Here is an 18,903-nt window from a genome sequence, read left to right on the forward strand (position 1 = left end):
AATTATGGGCAAATTGTAGTTAGATATTAAAATCTTAAATGGGCCACTAAGGACACAAAAAAGCATTAGTAAGATTAAAGAATTTATAGGTATTATAGTTAAAAGATAGCAAAAGGGGAAGAAAATATCTAGGAAAATAGTAGAAACATGTAGATTAAAGCATCTCAATGAGCCTCTGGGTATCTGAAAATAATCGTATGGCACTGTTAGGTAGAAGCTATCTGTGTCATGCATGCATTCCCCTATTTGATCAAAAGGCCTTGAGTTCTGGCTGTCTCTTCCAGAAGCCTATCTACTTAGGCAGAATTCTTGTCTTCAGGTTTATGGCTAGGACAGATTTCCAATAATTTACAGATGACTTATTTTCTCCTTAATTGAAACACACAGATGCAAGGATCAACACCCTAGAATTTTATGTAATTTTAATTGTTAACTTCCCCTCACTGTGTCCTTTATATTGAGGCTCAAGATCTTTTCTATTCTTTCTTTTCCCTCTGACGGCTTTCCTATAAGAGGAAATATTCTTAAACATTATTAGATTGTAAACAGTGGCATCCTTTCTTGACATTTAATAAACAATCGATTTATAAGAATGTAGTCAATGATTATTCTAGGAGGGGTGATATTTGTTTTTGTTGTTAGTTGTCATCAAGTCAGCTCCATATTTGTGTCATTCTAGAAGTAGAAACATATAAACAGTGATGATACTGGGGAATTCCAAGGGATTTTACTTATACCGTAAGTATAGGTTGTCTGTCTGCAATTGTCAGAAGTATTGGTATCTTGTATCCTTAGAAAACATTCTAATTTGTAGCTTTATCATCAGTGTATATTGATTTATGATAAACTTTAATAATCCCTTTAAAAAACAAACAGATAAACAATATTTATTGCCTTGCATGCCTATTCATACTTCTCTATAATCTTTTGTATTAATTGCACTCTTTAACCAAAGTAACCAACTTTGTTTTTCAAAACCAAACATCCGTTGCCGTCGCGTCAATTGAGATGCATAGCGACCCTAAGGGACAGAGTAGAACTGCCCCGTAGGGTTTCCAAGGGGCAGCTGGTGGATTCAACTGCCATCATTTTAGTTAGCAGCTGAACTCTTAACCAGAAAGCAGAAAAACAAGACCTATCTTATTCATCTCGCCCACTCCCAACCAAGGGCACGCATATTTCATTTTAAGAAATTTAATCGCAAAATCTAATTTAAAACATTTTGTACATGCTGTTTATCTACTGCCATTTTTGTGTAAATAAAGAACCAGGAAAATTTAGAACTATTTCAGTGACCAAGATTCATAAGTTTTTCTTAGAAACTGAAAAAGGTATACAAGAGTTACCATTACTTAATTCAATGTAATGTTTATCTATTCTTTTAAAGTTGTCCAAAGAAATAAAAATTATAACGTAAGTGAACACATTCTTTTATGATTTATAGCACTACAAGAATTCAAAAAATTCAACACCTTTAGAAGATATCACTTGTTGCAATTGTATTTAATTAAACAAACTTATATTTTGGTAATCTGAATACATGAGGTCTCCATGAGTCCAGGATCTACTCAATAGTTTATGAAGTAAATGATAACTTACTAGACCCCTACCACTAATGCAAAGTTTAAAGTATGAGAAATTAAACCCAACTCATGTATTCACTAGAGTACTGTGCTAACATTATTTTAACATGGTGATGAATCAAGAAAGCGTACAGTTCATTGAAACTAAAAACAAACCACTCTAATTGGTCCAAAGATTTGTCTAAATATGAAGAATAGTATGTAAACCGTTTTGATATAAATGACCCTCTGTATTCATATGGCAACATTTTAAAGACCTTTGAATACATGCCATGAACCTACTTATCTAAAACCTAAGACAATATCCAAAATCATAGTTAAGCTGTTTTTGGCTGAATTATAGTTTGGCAAAGAAAAACGTAGAAAAGAGGGATGCATATTTTGATTTTTTTCTTTTTCTCTTTTATTTGGAATATTTTAACTGTTAATCGGGATATGACATTTCTTTCGTGTATGCCTAATGAGAGAACACTATTTTTTTTAATACAATAATCAACTAATCCCTAAATTTTTTCAAGAGCAGTAAAAAAATAAGGGAGGGATGGAGGGTGGTGAAAAAATAGAATTGAGAAAGAGCCAGCTTCAGACATATATAAATTTATCTCCATAAAACCTAATTTATTTTTCTACATAAGAAAAGGGAACACTTTTACGCTTACACAGATGTTAAAAGATATCTCTTTTTTAGTTTATAAAGACCACTGAGGTCTTGTAAGAAATAGGTGTTCTATTTGGTGATTAAAAACAAACTTTTTACTGAAAGAGTAAAATGGTAGTCCTTTTAAAAATTCTCATTGGAGATTCCCTGTTCTATTCCATACCATTTATGTTTTTATTCATTTACTTATCTTATTTAGTGTTCAGGATTAAAGTGGATAGTGGGAACACAGGTAAGGTTATATTATACAAGAAAGGGAACATAGCCAAGAATTTAATTAAAGATCCTCACTTTTATAATTCCAAGTCATCTGGTAACTAATATACTAGACTGCTTATCAGCCTTAGAGCTCTTGTGTTATCTTTCGCACATGTTATATATGAATGTTTGATGTCTTTTTATGTTCTTCATGATCCTCTTCCAGTAATTTATGTATTAGAGTGACTAAATACATTTATTTACGATTAAAAATTATAGTATTAAAATTAATTACTTAATTACATACTGCTATTATATATTAATTTATTCATTCAATAAACTTGTGTGTGCAGATGTAGTATATTTTTGCACTAATGTAGATTAAAAGATTAATGAGTCAATGTTAAATTTTGTACTTATTACTTTCCTAAATCTATGCAACAGATTTAACTGCCACTGAAAATGAAATGGGTTCCATTAAAAAACAGAAAGCAAGACTGAAGAATAAAAGAAAAATGGAACACAAAGAGGGACTGAGAAAGACAAAAATAAAAGATATTTTGGATGTGTTCAAAGAAATGTACACAGAGGAATTTAAAGAGACTTAAACCTGTTGTTGTTAGGTGCCCCCAAGTTGGTTCCGACTCGTAGCAGCCCTATGTACAACAGAATGAAACACTGCCTGGTCCTGTGTCATCGTCATGACAGTTGTTATGCTTGAGCCCATTGTTGCAGCCACTGTGTCAATCCATCTCGTTCAGGGTCTTCGTCTTTTTCCCTGACCCTCTACTTTAGCAGGCATGATGTCCTTCTCCAGGGACTGATCCCTCCTGATAGCATGTCCAAAATATGTGAGATGAAGTCTCACCATCCTCGCTTCTAAGGAGCATTCTGGCTGTAGTATTTTGAATACTGCTGCACAGCCTCCAGCATCACAGCAACACGCAAGCCCCCATAGTCTGACCAACTGACAGAGGAGTGGGGGACATAAACCTGGTGTAGCACAAAAAAAAAGAGAGAGATGTGATACAGCCTACAACTTCTGTCACACTGTCATATTCCCTCCAGTGCTGGATTTTTTGTATATAATTTCTTAGTTTCCACTATTGAAAATATACTTCACCTGATATAAAGCTTTATAAATGCTTATATCATTAAAGAAATGTTAGAAAGACAAGTGTTTTTCATTTTCCTTGAGTTTCTTGAATTTGAAAGTGGTTGAAATTTTACGTGGAACATCTTAAATTAAATATATACATACTTAGGATAGGCTTGTTATGACCTAATGTGTTGAAGGCTGTTTTTCAGTTTCCTTGATCAGACATGTTCATATCCAACACAGACAATTATACATGATTTACAAACAGTCTTCTTAAGAGGAAATGGAAGGGAAAAAGTGATGCTAGAAGTCTCTTTAAGCTCTGTGTAGTAAAATGATACCAAATGTTATGGTTTGAATTGTGTCCCCCCAAAATATGTGTCAACTTGGCTAGCCCATGCTTCCCAGTATTGTGTGATTGTCCACCATTTTGTCATCTGGTGTGATTTTCCTATGTGTTGTAAATCCGTCCTCTATGATGTTAATGAGTCAAGATTAGAGGCAGTTATGTTAATGAGGCAGGACTCAATCTATAAGGTTAGGTTATATCTTAAATCAATCTCTTTTGCGATATAAAAAAGATAAGTGAGCAGAGAGAAGGGGGACCTCACACTGCCAAGAAAGTAGTGACAGGAGGAGAACGCTTCCTTTAGACTCCAGGTCTCTGCACTGAGAACCTCCTAGACCAGGGGAAGATTGAGGACAAGGACCTTCTCCCAGAGCCCACTGAGAGAAAGCCTTTCCCTGGAGCTGGCACCCTGAATTCGGATTGCTAGCCTACTAGACTGTGAGAGAATAAACTTCTGTTTGTTAAAGTCATCCACTTGTGGTATTTGTTATAGCAGCACTAGATAACTAAGACACCAAATGATATTGAATCAAAAAGAATTCCCATTCTATTTCTTTGGAAGCCATGAATTTTAATCATATTTATTTGTCAATGTAATGAATTCATGTTACATTCTGTCTCTCTCTTGGTATGGAGTAATATCACTGGCATTCAGTTTCTAATTTTAACTGCTGATACCATATGCACAGTCCTTTATTATTAACAGTGATTGTATATTATTTACAGATATTGGCTGACCTAGAAAACCATGCGCTATTTAAGAATGATCTGGAATGTCAAAAGCTGATTCTGGAGGCAATGAAATACCATCTATTGCCAGAAAGAAGAACTTTAATGCAAAGTCCAAGAACTAAACCTAGAAAATCTACAGTTGGAACTCTGTATGCTGTAGGAGGAATGGATAACAACAAAGGTATATCATTCTAGATCTGTATGTAATACACATTCCATGTCATATCATGGTACAATTTTAGTATTGTAATCTGTTTGACACCAACAAACCTCATATAAACTTAGCTTTATTCATTATGATTTAAGATTAAGGGGAACATTAAATGGACAGCTCTTATTTTCAGTCTGTATTTCCTGCTTCTTTTTATTATTTGTCTTTAAATCCTTAACCCATTTCTTGTGCATCATGTACATGAGGAGACTTCATATGAAATGAAAAGGGGATTTGATGCACTTATTTAGAAAACCCAGGCCAAATAATATGTTAGCTATATTCAGAACTATTTTTCATTTCTAGGTTAAAGTGATGTAATGTACCAGGCACATTCTGGCTGAGAGTTAAATTAAGAAGAAAAGAGTTTGTAGTTTTGAGGAGTTACAGTCACACCAGACAAATAAATAGGCACTTATAAATGAGTATAATAACTGTGGCAATTGTATCTTACAAATTTAATTTTGCTTATCAATTTATTTCTTCAAAAAGGAAATGAGTGCTTTGTTTAAAAAATAAATATATACATTTGAAGGTTTTATTCTTTTATATAGTTATTGGAAAAATCTCCATGAATATTTATTCTCTTCAGCCTTCTTGTGTATCTTAATTTCCCTGAATAAGTACACAAGGCAAATAATATGTAAAAAAAAATAGAATTTGCATATTTGTTTAATAAATGATATAATTAGATATAATATATTTAGAGTACGTATAAAAAGATATAATTAACAACAATAAAGTGCGACCAAGTATTGAACCTTTTTTAAAGGAACTTAGTTATTAAAAAAGCAGCATAAAGTAATTAAACTTACTTAAACCACTATAAAGTGAGATCCCCAAATAGCAGGGAAACTATTTATTTAATCAGTCAAGGAAGATAAGTATTTCCATTTGTTTGTCAAAGAGATATCTAGTGGCTTTTAGGCGGGATTCACTTGTTTGTTTCAGAAATTTAGCTCCTATTCACTGGTAAGTTGCTTTCCAGTAATATCATATGAAATGAACACTAGAGTATTAACATATGATGATTAAAGAAGGGTAAAGAAACTAGAATCCATTTACAAGTACATAGAAAATCAAAAGACTACAAGGGTAAACATCACCACATGAGATGAATATAGTCACATGTAAGAAAGAATATGATAATGAGATGTTGCCGAGGATGTGGGAAAACTGTTTGGGAGCCCTGGTGGTGCAGTGGCTAAGAGCTACACTGAGCAATGGCTGCTATTCAAAAGGTCGACAGTTCAAAGCCACCAGCTGCTCCTTGGAAACCCTATGGGACAGTTCTACTCTGTCCTATAGAGTCGCTATGAGTCTGAATTGACTTGATGGCAATGGGTACAAGTACAGTATGCAAGTCTCAGTTTTCATAAATGAGTAGGGATTTTATACGAGTGGCACAAATAGTTATGTGCTCAGCTACTAACAAAAAGGTTGGCAGTTCAAATATACCCGGAGGTGTCTTGAGGGAAAGCCCTGACAGTATGCTTCCAGAAGGTCATAACCTTGAAAACACTATAAAGTGCAGTTCTACTCTGCACACATAGGGTCACCATGAGTAGGACTTGACTAGATGTCAGCTGGTACTGGTATCAAATGTTAAGAAGAAATGAGTGGCTTTTGTCTTTTAAGAACACTGCACTCTACAGGAAGAATGTTTACATAAGATTAATTACATTTGGAAATCTGCACACAATAGTTTTGTTTTGTTTTTTTCCAAAAAAGGAATAAACATTGGCTCTGATCAGCCTGTGATTAGGATTTAACATTATAAATTAGTATTAGTACAAGAATCACAATACCATTAAGAAACAAAGGACATTAGTTTTTACCTGTTTAATATACCTCATTAACTGATTTTCCTAGAGGATTTAAAACTAAGACAAAGTTCTCCCAGAATAAGTTGATGTATAACTCAGTAAAACTTTTGTCTAATTGCACAAACGTTCAAGCAGGAATTAAAATTTAAAGCTGTACTCTTTCAATTCTATTTTAGTGTTCTTAAACCAATTCAATAATACCGTATTTTTATGCGAATAATGCATGCATTCTCCTTTTGTTTACTGGCTTCGCCCTCCCTCCTAAATGCCCCCACTAGGTATTTTCATAAGTGTGCCATGCCAATTTTTTTAGAGCAACATGTGGAAGAGGATTGGCATGGTGGTGCTTGTGAGGGTGCCTCGTGGGGAGGAGGGCACACCCAGCAAACACAGAGGTTGCATGTTATTTGCATACAACTATGGTATCCTCTAACCTATTAAGTGATGAAACTCTGGTAACTAAAATATAATTGCTATAGCATAAAGGAACAATAGAATAGAGTCTATCAAGTTAACAGTTTGTCAGAACTTGAATCTCTCTAACTTAGTAGTCTTGTGAGATTGAAAAACATTCTTTAAAAGTTGAACTTTCTTTGGGATACTGAACCTCCCTCTGCATTTTAGAATTGAATAATACCAATAATTTACTTACCGTTACACTTTTGCCTGGCGATAAAGGCTTAATAGAGTGTCGAAATACAGCAAGATTTAAAGACATTCTGATTAAACTGACAGTAAAAACAGGAAAAATAACTTGCTTGAAGGAACCCACAGGAGTTCTTAACATATTCTAATTGCCTTCATGAACAATTGCCTCTTTTGCCTTGAGACCAGAAAGACTGGATGGTGCCTGGCTACCATTGCTGAACATTTTGATTAAAGACTCCATAGAAGAATCCTGATCAAAAGGGGAAAATGCGGAACAGAATTTCAAATTCTCATGGACTCTAGACTTTCTGGAGCCATAGAGGGTGAATGAGCGCCTAAAATTATTGCCCTGAGATAATCTTTAAACCTTAAACCAAAAATATCCTCTGAAGTCATCTTAAAACCAAACAGTAGTTTAGCTTAACTAGTAAAATAATGTCTGCCTTGAGTATTGTGCTCTTTTAAGAACCATCTGTATGGGATCAAATTGACAACAGCAACTCAAAAGATTAGATAGGAATTTTAGGGGGTAGTGAGTTTATGTTAATGAGGAAGGAACAACTCAGAAAAAGTGGGTGAGAATGGTTGCACAACTCAATGTAATCAATGTCACTATATTGTACATGTAGAAACTGTTGAATTGGTGTATATTGTTCTGTGTATATTCTCAGTAACAATAACAAAATAAAATTTAGAAGGAAAAAAGAAAGTATACGATAATGAGAGTCGATACTACTTTAGAATACAGTATTATTGAAGTAGACATGCCTTCTAAAATTCTGTAAAACAAAATAGAATCTTATCAATTTGGGTTAGTTTCCTTCCAAAGAGGAAAAATCTGAGTGTCTATAATCCTCAAGGAGCCCTGGTGCTGTAGTGGTTAAGAGCTATGGCTGCTAACCAAAATGTTGGCAATTCAAATCCACCAGTTCCTCCTTAGAAACCCTATGGAGCAGTTCTCTGTCCTATAGGGACGCTATGAGTTGAAATCAACTTGATGACAATTCTCAAAATTAGAAACTGTCTCAGAATACGTTCTAACTTTTTGTGTGCAAAGTTATAATGACTTCACGATAGGAAACCATCAAACATCTTTTCTGTTTTTCCTCTTTCCAAATATATTCTGTGGTTGACACTGTTCTGGGTTCAAATTTCATTTTAAAATTGATTTTCCACTTGAAGGACTAATATAGCTTCTTAAGCTGTCCTAACACATTATTAGAATAAGAATTATTGGACACAAAATAGAAAAAAAAACTAACGTTTCCCTAAGCAATAAACTCATCCGTTTTTAATGACAATGAATTGTATTTATAGTCATTATATTAATGTTTGTATTCATTCATTTATTCAGTAAACACAAGCTCACTTAGCACCTACTTTGTAACTTGTTCTCAGCATTAGGAACCTGCTATTTTTATCGTTTAATTCAAGAGCAGTTAGCATTGCATTTGTCAAGTAAAATCATGGCTAACATGGAAAAGAGAAAATAATGCATGATTATCAATTAGAAATGATAGATAACTTGTTGCTTTAAGAACTAGGGCATAATATTAATATACATCTCTGTCTCCCTTCCTCCCTCTCTCCCTCTGTTTTTTATGTATGGCATTACTTAAGAGAAAGTTTCAGAATTTTTCCTGGAAAAGAAATGATTTAAACCCTTTTTTTATATGATGAAACTGGAAGCATTTTATCAGAAGCAAATCTGACCAAAAAGTGTATCAGAAATTATAATGTCAAGTAAATTTGTTCAAGCTAAAAAAAAAAAAAAATGTATTAAGCTGTATCCATGTTGTTCATGTGAGAGTAATAAATGCCAAATAACATGTACCACATTTAATTCCTGAAGGACAAATCAGTCATTTTGGGGGACAGAAGCATGAAACCTTTATTATAATGTCAAGATAGGTTTGTTTTATCTATAACAGAAAATATACTGGTTTTCAGTGACTTTCAATGAACACATTTAAGTTTTTATCCTTAGCATTATAGGAACTGGTCATTAGCTATACCCCATAAACTTTGATAAAAATCTAACACATAATACCAAATCTCAGAAAAAATATTATTTTTGGTGAAGCAGGACCTTATATAAGTCCAATGCTTCAAAAGATTTAAAGTACAGCTAGGGCATTTTCAAGATAATTCCTTATATTTGTGTTACGCTTTTACTGTTTAAAATATATTTTCTAGAACATTTTAACTAGTGTTATCTTTAAATAGGCGTTAAGATTTTATCTTAAAATTGTTTTTTCTTAAAAGTAATGAGGTAAAGGGGGAAAAAAAAGCCTTAGGAGGAAAGGGAGAGAAATGGAAAGCAAAACAAACACTGTAATAAAATTATAATTTACTTTGCATGACTAATTTGAAGAATTATGCAATATTCAGGGCTGTCTTTTGGAATTATTACCGTATTTATGTTGTGCATTATAAAGAACTATGTAAATAGTTAATCGGGTTCCTCTTTAGCTCCATAAGGGAGCCTTGGTGGTGCAATGGTTACGTGCTCAGCTGCTAACTAGAAGATCGCAGTATGAACCCACTCCTGCTCCATGGGAGAAAGATGTGGTGGTCTGCTTCTGTAAAGATTACAGCCTTGGAAATCCTTGGGGGCACAGGGACTCTGTCCTGTAGGGTCGCTATGCGTTGGAACTGACAGGACAGCAACGGGTTTGGTTTGTTGGTTTTCAGCTTCATAATTGCTTGGATTCAGATAGTTCGTGGGATTGGTAAACTATGAGTACAACACTTGTAGATGTTCCATAGATACTATGAAAATTCAGAGCATCATTCTCTTCTCTTCTCTTTTATTCTCCCCTCCTCCCATCCCTTCCCTTTCCCTTTTCTCTCCTCTCTTATCTTATTTTTAAGTTCACATAGGCATATATTCATAAATGATTTATTGCACATCTGTTTTGTGTCAAAATGTGTGCTAAGAGTTGGTATACAGTAGTGAACATCAAAAATATTATCCTTGCCTCACAGAACTTCTAAGTTAATCTGGGAAAAGTAATGTCAAACTAAATATTCATGAATAAAATTAATGTTACAAAAGAGGAATTGCAAGTGTATATGTATAATGTGTGGGGACCAAGCCAAGTCTAGTCTAGAAAATTATAAAAGTCCAGATAAAGAGTTTGTATTGTCTGCCTTTCCCCCACCCCAATGGAAATCTAAAGAATTATTAGGCATTAGTTTAATAAATTACTTGGCCCAGGAGGCAGTGGTAAATTTCAGACTGTAGATTCATCAAATGTGAAGGCTTACAGTTGGAGGAATGACATCTTCAAAAAACGGAGAGAAATCCATTACGTCTTCTACATAACCAGCGAGAAAAAGAAAGTATGGTAGTGGGAGGACAGGCTCAGTAGGACATTAGTGAAAGACTTACAAGATTGATTCTGCAGATGAAATTCCTAGTGTAAAAAGCAATCTTTAAATCAGAGAGACACCTATTCAAATCACAGGAAAGTCACTTAAAATCTCAAGTCCACTGTAATCTTTCTAAGCATTTATATTCTGTTTCAGTAAAAATAATGATGATTGAATAACATAGAGTATATAAAGAGGCTAATCTAGTAAACGAGTCATTCCAGCATGTTTGTTTGATACTACAGGGAGACCAGAGGACTCAGCAGTAACCTGGGCTGACCTTCTTATTAGTGTTATGGACTAAGCCTAAGTAGTCTAGGAGCTTTGGAGGCATTTGCCCTTTACACCCTAAAGTCAATTTAATTAAATAGCACGTAGCTTTCAGGGATGATGATCTTAACACATAGATTAAATAAAAAATTTGTGTGTTGATTTCAACTTTTAGTCTCCCCTTCTCTATTTCTTTTTTTGAATTTCTTATTACATCCCATTGAAATATAGGTATCAAAGTCCATGTGTGTGATAGTTTTTGATATTCTCTTTTTATTGGTTCATTTTTTTGTTTCATCTTCCATTTCTTTACATATTTCACACATTATTATTTTATACCCTGTATCTAATATTTCCAGTATCTAAATCCTTTGGGGTCTAAATCTGTTGTTTACTGTTTCTGACAACTCTCATTCATGTTAGCTTCATTCTCTGTGTGTTAAGCAATGTTATTTTGAGACTGTAAGTAATTTACTTTTAGTCTGTGGAACTTTTGGAACCTAAGTTGTGGAAGCTTCCCTCCAGAGAGGAACCAACAACTAGGGAGAGTATTGATATAGGGAGACATGAACTGTCTTTATTGGTCCAAGGAATCTGTCGTTTATTTTCCCCACCTTGTGTTAAACTCAAGGAATATGTCCCAGATCTTATTGTTGTAAAGACATCTGTCCCAAGGACTTTCTCCCATGTTTCACCTCACTGTCCTTTCAGATGTTTGGTTGTGCCCTTGAGGATTTAACTTATTTTCTTTTGTTGTAATTTTCCTATATGCAATAGTATTATCGTTAGAGGGCAGTTTAGCATAAGTCTGCTATTCTCTGACAATGAAAAGTCTCGCATTTATTTTCTCTTATGAATTTTTCTCCATAGATTATATTACTTGTTTCATGTTCTATAATTTTTGGAAGGTTGATATTTTGTTTATAATTACTGTTAGCAACCTAATTTTTTTTATTCTATTTTTTACATATTTTGAAGTAATCTACTGGTATTTCCATGGTCAAATAATCTTTCAGTATTGACAAACTTGATAAAACTATATTCAGATATAACTTCCTCATCTCTAAAATGGGGATAATAATTCCTGTCTCAAAGTATTAAAACAACACATCTGATTACAATGTAGATGATTATTCACTAACAATTTGACCAAATTACGTACATTCTTCTGATTGCAAATGTAATTCAGACTCATGCTTGAGCCTAAATAGAAATTGATACAGTCTTAGATCTGTGGGATCAATCATTAGCAAATATTCAGAAAAACAAGTATAAATTCATGAGCATATTTGTTCTACTGTAATAGATCTTTTCCATTTTCTAGATTACAAGCAACATGGAGACAGGAGCTGTATGTTTCTAATTTTGGAAAGACTTTTTGTAATAGTATGCTGTCAATAAACACCTGCTTATTTAATTGACCCTCCTGGATGTCTAAAACGGACAAATCTCATATATAATATTCATGAAGCATTAGCTTTGAAGTATAACATATTACTTATCAATATAAACTTGTTAATATGAAATCATCCTTATTCTTAAAGTTTTGAAAATTTAAAAGTCAAATTGCAAATAGAAGATTGCAGTTACCTAACTTTTCTCCAGAAGACCATTCAAGAAGAAAAAAATAATCTCTGCGATTTGTACTCACTAACTGATCATTTGAGAATGATGGAATTACTTCATCAATAACATATTTATAAATACCTACTTCTAAGCATCACCATACATAATTTCATTTACTACCTTCAAAAATTTTAAGATGAAAGTATTTTCCTGCTTCTTTTGATTTTGACAGAGATAAAGAAACTTGCTTAATTTTTCCTGTTTAGTAAATAGGTATTTTTCTTGAATCTAGACATATAATTCCAAAATTTGTGTTATTTCTTTTACCTTTTTCCACACATTTAACCTACTGATGCTAAAATGTACTGAAAATTATTTTTTTTAATGCCAACAGAATAGCGTGAAAAATTTTTGTTGGCATTCTTATCGTATTTTTTTTCTTTAAGATTTTATGGCGTAGAAGTAGTTTTCTAGTGCAATGGGTGAACAAAAAGTTGTGTGGCCAGATAAATAAACTTTATTTTATGAGTTTAGAAGACCCTTTAGGAATATAAGAAAGTAGGTAATTGAAGTTATTGAATATGCTTCATTATATTTATTTCTCTTTCATGTATTGTAAGTCAATTTTATCCACACAGAATTATAAATATTTTAACTATTTCCTCCTAATTTCACGTTCCTGGTTTGACCAATTTCTGATGAGCTTTAGCTTTTAATGACATGTCTTCAAAATGTAAAATAACAGACATTGCATTAAAATTGAACCTACATATAAAATTTTTATTCTAAGGATAATTATGAAGAAATACTAAATTATTATTTTTTGAATGTCCTAAAAATGTATATATTTAAATGTTCAGATAAATTATGTCCAAGAATGCAAACACTAAAAGGTCATATGTAGTATATTCTCAATATATAAAAACTTTGTTACAAATGTTATAATACACTCAGTTTTTTTTTTTCTTTTTTCATTTAACTGTCATGGGAATATTATTTCCTCAAGAGCAAATTATCAATGTCTTAAAAGTAATGTTAAGATGTGAGAAACAAAAACTGTATTTTTCTGTAACTAACCATATCAGGAGATTTCTAAGGGCAGCTCCAGAAGACAAAGTAAAGTATTATAATGAAATATGCAAAGGCCAGAGTTAGAAAGCCAAAAAAGAAGAACACGCTTGGCATTTCTCAAGCTGAAAGAACTGAAGGAAAAATTCAAACCTCAAGTTGCAATATTGAAGGACTCTATGGGCAAAAAAATTGAATGAGGCAAGAAGCATAAAAAGAAGAAGAAAGTAATACACAGACACTGTACTAAAAACAGTTGGTCAATGTTCAGCTATTTCAGGAGGTAGCATATGATCTAGAACCTAAGGTACTGAAAGAAGAAATCAAAGCTGCATTTAAGGCGATGGTGTAAAACAAGGGTCCAGATATTGACAGAATACCAATTAAGATGCTTCAACAAACAAATGCAACCTTGGGAGTGCTCACTTATCTATGCCAAGAAATTTGGAAGACAGCTACTGGCCAGCTGACTGAAAAGGATTCATATTGTGCCCATTTCAAAGAAAGGCAATCTAATAGAATGTGGAAATTATCAAACAACATCATTAATGTCATACACAAGTAAAATTTTGCATATCATTCAACAACAGTTGCAGCAGTACATGACAGGAAACGGTCAGCAATTCAAGTCCGATTCAGAAGAGGGAGTTGATCAAGCGATATCATTGTTGATGTCAAATGGATCTTGGCTGAAAGCAGAGAATACCAGAAAGATGTTTATCTGTGTTTTACTGACTATGCAAAGGCATTTGTTATACATAACAAATTATGTATAACATTGCAAAGAATGGGAATTCCAGAACACTAAATTGTGCTCATGAGAAAACAGTACATAGACCAAGAGGCAGTTGTTCGAATAGAACAAGAGGATACTGAGTACTTTAAAATCAGGAAAACTATGTGTCAGGGTTATATTCCTTCATCATACTTACTCAATCTGTATGCTGAGTAAATAATCCGAGAAGCTGTACTGTATGAAGAATAATGTGGCATCAGAATTGGAGGAAGACTCATTAACAACCTGAGATATCCAAATGACACAACCTTGCTTGCTAAAAGTAAAGAGGACTTGAAGCACTTACTGATGAAGATCAAACACTACAGTCTTTAGTATGGATTATACCTCAACATAAAGAAAACAAAAATCCTCACAACTGGACCAATAAGCAATATCATAATAAACAGAGAATATATTGAAGTTGTCAAGGATTTAATTTTACTTGTGTCAAAAATCAATGCCCATGGAAGCAGCAGTCAAATCAAAGGACGTATTGCATCAGACAAAAATTAACATTTTCAAGACCTCTCAGAAGTGTTAAAAAGCAAAGATGTCACTTTGATGCCTAAGGTGTGCCTGACTCAAACCATGGTATTTTCAGTTGCCTCATAAATGCATGCAAAAGCTGTATAATAAATATGGAAGATGGAAGAAGAATTGACATATTTGAATTATGGTGTAGACAAAGAATACTGAATATAGCATGGACTGCCAGCAGAATTAACAAACCTTTCTTGGAAGAAGTACAACTAGATTGCTCCTTAGAAGCAAGGACCGGGAAACTTTGTCTCACTTATTTTGGACATGTTATCAGAAGGGACCAATATCTAGAGAAGGACATCATGCTTGGTAAAGTAGAGGGTCATTGAAAAAGAGGAAGACCCTTAACAAGATGGATTGACACAGAGGCTGCAACAGTGGCTTCAAACATAGCAATGATTGTGGTGATGTAGCAGGACCAAGCGACATTGCATTCTGTTATGCATAAGGTTGTTATATGAGTTGGAATGGATGGGACAGAGGTAACAACAACAACTATGTATAGGATGTAATGGTATAATTATTAAATAAAAGTTCTAGAACTGAACACAAGTTCATTATATTTTCTGCTACAGGAAAATTATTAACATCCCATCTAGACTATACTCTATCAGTTTTCTCATCTAACTTGGCTTCAAACGTTAGTTATCAGAATTGTTCAGCCCTCCATAGTTAAACAGTTATCAGGAATCGCCTGGACATTTTCACTACCTTAGTTCAGGCTTTGGAGTTCCTGGATAGTGGAAAAAGTTAAAGAGCTCAGCTGGTAACCAAAAGGTTGGAGGATGGAGTCCACACAAAGGAATCTCAGAAGAAAGATTTTGCAGTCTACCTCTAAACAGTAAGCCATTGAAGATCCTATGGACAACAGTTCTACTCTGACACACATGGGGTCACCAAGAGTTGGAATTGACTCTATAGGAACTGGTACAGGTAATTGAAGCTTTATCATCTCACTTCTACATGTCTGGAAGTGCATTTTTTCTCAAGTGGCTTATTTTGCTCCAGTCTTTTTCCAATCCAACTCACTCATCTAATTTTTATCAAATTAATTAATCTCAAATTTTAGCATGATCATTAAAATAACATGGTAGGACACCATCTTCCTTGCCGGTGTAACAACTATCCTTCACCATTTACCATTCCAAAATCAGCCAGCAAATTTCTCCGATTGGCTCTTCATAGAAAATATCTTGATATGGTATCTGTAATCTTTATCAAATTTCACCACTTACTACCTGACATTTGAACATCTAGTAATACCACCCTAGTTACCGTACTATCCATGCAGACACATTGTCTTGTGTTTCAATGTCTTTCTTTTGTTTATCCCCCTTTCTTTTCTTGTCTAAACCTACTTTAATAACCTCCCATCCCTGAGTTCTCAGATAGCTTTACATGTCTCTCTTCTCTAATATCATTTTGTTCTTACCACTATTTTTACATCAATCAGTTATAATGAAAATATGTAATATTTTTTATTTCTCGGCATATTTATATGAACATTTTTGATCATGTAGAAAAGTTTAAAGAATGAACATTCATATACTTATCTAGACTTTATAATTAATATTTTGCTAGCTTTCCTTTATCTCATACCAACCCACTATCCCTCTACCCATCCATCAAATTTTTAATTCATTTAAAAGTTGCATACACGAATGCACTTCACCCTAAAAACATCAGTATGCATGTTATTAACTAGGTTTAAAGCATTAACTATTAACTAGATTTAAACTTTGCATTTTAGCAACATGTACATACAGTGAAACATGCAAGTCTTAAGTGTACCTTTTAATGACTTGTGACAAATAAAAGATAAATACACTTATGTAACTCAAACCCCTAACAAGAAATAGAATGTTATCATTATCCAAAGAAAGTTCCTCATGTTCCTTCTTAGTCAATCCTTCCCTCCACTCTTCCAAAGACCACTCTTCTGAATTTTTTTCAACATAGATTAGTTTGCCTGTTTCTGAACTTCATATGAATGAAATCAAACTCTTTTTTAAAAATCATACTCTTTTTTAAAATCGTATTTTACTGAGTTTTTCGTGGAAGTTTACACAGCAAGTTAGATCTCCATTTGACAGTGTCCACACAAATTGTTTAGTGATGTTGGTTACATTTATCACAATGTGACAACATTCTTTTTCATTGTGTTATGTTTGTTCCATTTCCAGTACTCTAGGTTCCCTGCTCCCTTATCTTCTCATCTTTGCTTTTGAGTAATGGTTGACCTTTGGTCTTATATTGATGGTTTTTAAGTAGAGCACAGATCTTATGGGTAATATCTTTTATTTTGTGTGATACTCTGCTATTTCACTAAAAGGATAGGTTCAGTTTTAGGTTTAAAGAGTATCGCAGGGCAATAGTCTCAGGGAGTCCTTTGTTCTCTACTGTTCCAGTTTGGCTTTTTTTGTTGTTGTTAAGAAGAATTTGAGTATTGCTCTATATTTTTCTCCCATTCTATCCAGGAGCATCTATTGTGATCCCGATCAGAATGGCCAATGGTGGTAGCCAGGTACCATCTAGTTCTTCTGGTCTCAGTGTAGACGTGTTTGTGGCTCATGTAGACTTGTTTCTTCTCTGAATTTTTGGTTGCCTTCTTACTGTTTTGCTACTGGCAGGTAGAGACCTGTAGTTGTTTCTTAGATGGCTGCTTTTAAGACCCCAGACGCTACTCACTTCGCTAGGATGCAGATCATGCTTATTGTGAACTATGTTATGCCAATTGACTAAGTTGTCCCATGAGACTGTGGTCCTAAGCTTTCACACCCAGAAAAACAATCTCGGAAGATGTTTTGGTTAAGCCTGTAGAGTATCCATACTTGTGTCTTCAATGAATATATGTGCCTGCACCCACATGCTTGTATTTACATGCACCCGTAGATATTTCTCTCTGTTCTCACCTTTGTACACACCTGTACCTATCCACATACCAGTATGCCCATACCTATTCATATGTGCTCAAACACTCATTTTTACTTCGGCAGTGCTCACTACATCCACATTTGGTGCCACTTTTCCCATCACCAAAAATAAAATACAAGTGTCTGTGATCTAAAGTGTACTTTACCCTCCCCTCTTCTCTCTCTGGTAAGCACCATTGAACATTGATCTGTCTATCTACCTATCTATCTATTGTCTATCTATTCTTGTCTTCTTATAAAGGAGGGATCATACAATATTTATCTCTGTAGGTTTGGCTTACTTCTCTTAGGATTATGCCCTCCAAGTCCATCCATATTATAGTATGTTTCGTGGATTCATCATTGTTCGTATGGTTGCATAGTATTCCATTGTATGTATGTGCCACAATTTGCTTATCTATTCATTCGTTGATGGGCACTTTGGTTGTTTCCATTTATTTGCTATTGTGAATAAAGCAGCAGTGAACACAGGTATGCATATGTCTGTTTGTGTCATTATTTTTAGGTCTCTAGGATATATACCTAGGAGTGGGATAGCTGGATCACAAGGTAGTTTTATTTCTAGATTTTTGAGAAAGCACCATACCTTCTTCCATAGTGGTTGTACCATTTTACAGTCCCACTGGCAATGGATAAGGCTTCCAATTTCCACATCTTCTCACCAACATTTGTTGTTATCTTTTTTTTGTTGTTGTTTGTTTGTTTTCTTTTTAATCAGTGCTCTTTTTGCTGGGGTAAGATGCTATCTCATTGTAGTTTTGACTTGCACCTCTCTAATGGCTAATGACTGTAAACATCTGTTCATAAGTTTGTTGGCTGCTTGGATGCCTTCTTTGGTGAAGGTTCTATTCACGTCCTTTACCCATTTTGTGACTGGGTTGTTTGTTTTTTTATTGTAGAGTTGTTGCAGTTTTCTATAGATTTTAGAGATTAGATCCTTATCACCTAAGTCCTTGCCGAAGATTTTTTTTCCCAGTCTGTAGGTTGTCTATTTAGTCTTTTAATAAAGTCTGTTGATGAGCATAGGTTTTTAATTTTTATGAGGTCCCATCTATCTAGTTTGTCTTCT

The 18,903-nt window shown here is 33.9% G+C and overlaps 1 protein-coding gene across 2 annotated transcripts in view; it reads left to right on the top strand.

The window, feature by feature from the left end:
• The window catches only part of KLHL1 (kelch like family member 1), a 492,649-nt gene that overhangs the window by 348,431 nt on the left and 125,315 nt on the right, over positions 1-18,903 (top strand). For both annotated transcript variants that reach the window (XM_012554148.1, XM_004371430.2), the window contains one exon: positions 4,614-4,800. In XM_012554148.1, the coding sequence (XP_012409602.1) occupies positions 4,614-4,800 (187 nt within the window). The remainder of the gene's footprint in view (positions 1-4,613; positions 4,801-18,903) is intronic.

This window comes from Trichechus manatus, unplaced genomic scaffold (genome assembly GCF_000243295.1).
Source record: "Trichechus manatus latirostris isolate Lorelei unplaced genomic scaffold, TriManLat1.0 scaffold00013, whole genome shotgun sequence".
NCBI classification, from domain to species: domain Eukaryota; kingdom Metazoa; phylum Chordata; class Mammalia; order Sirenia; family Trichechidae; genus Trichechus; species Trichechus manatus.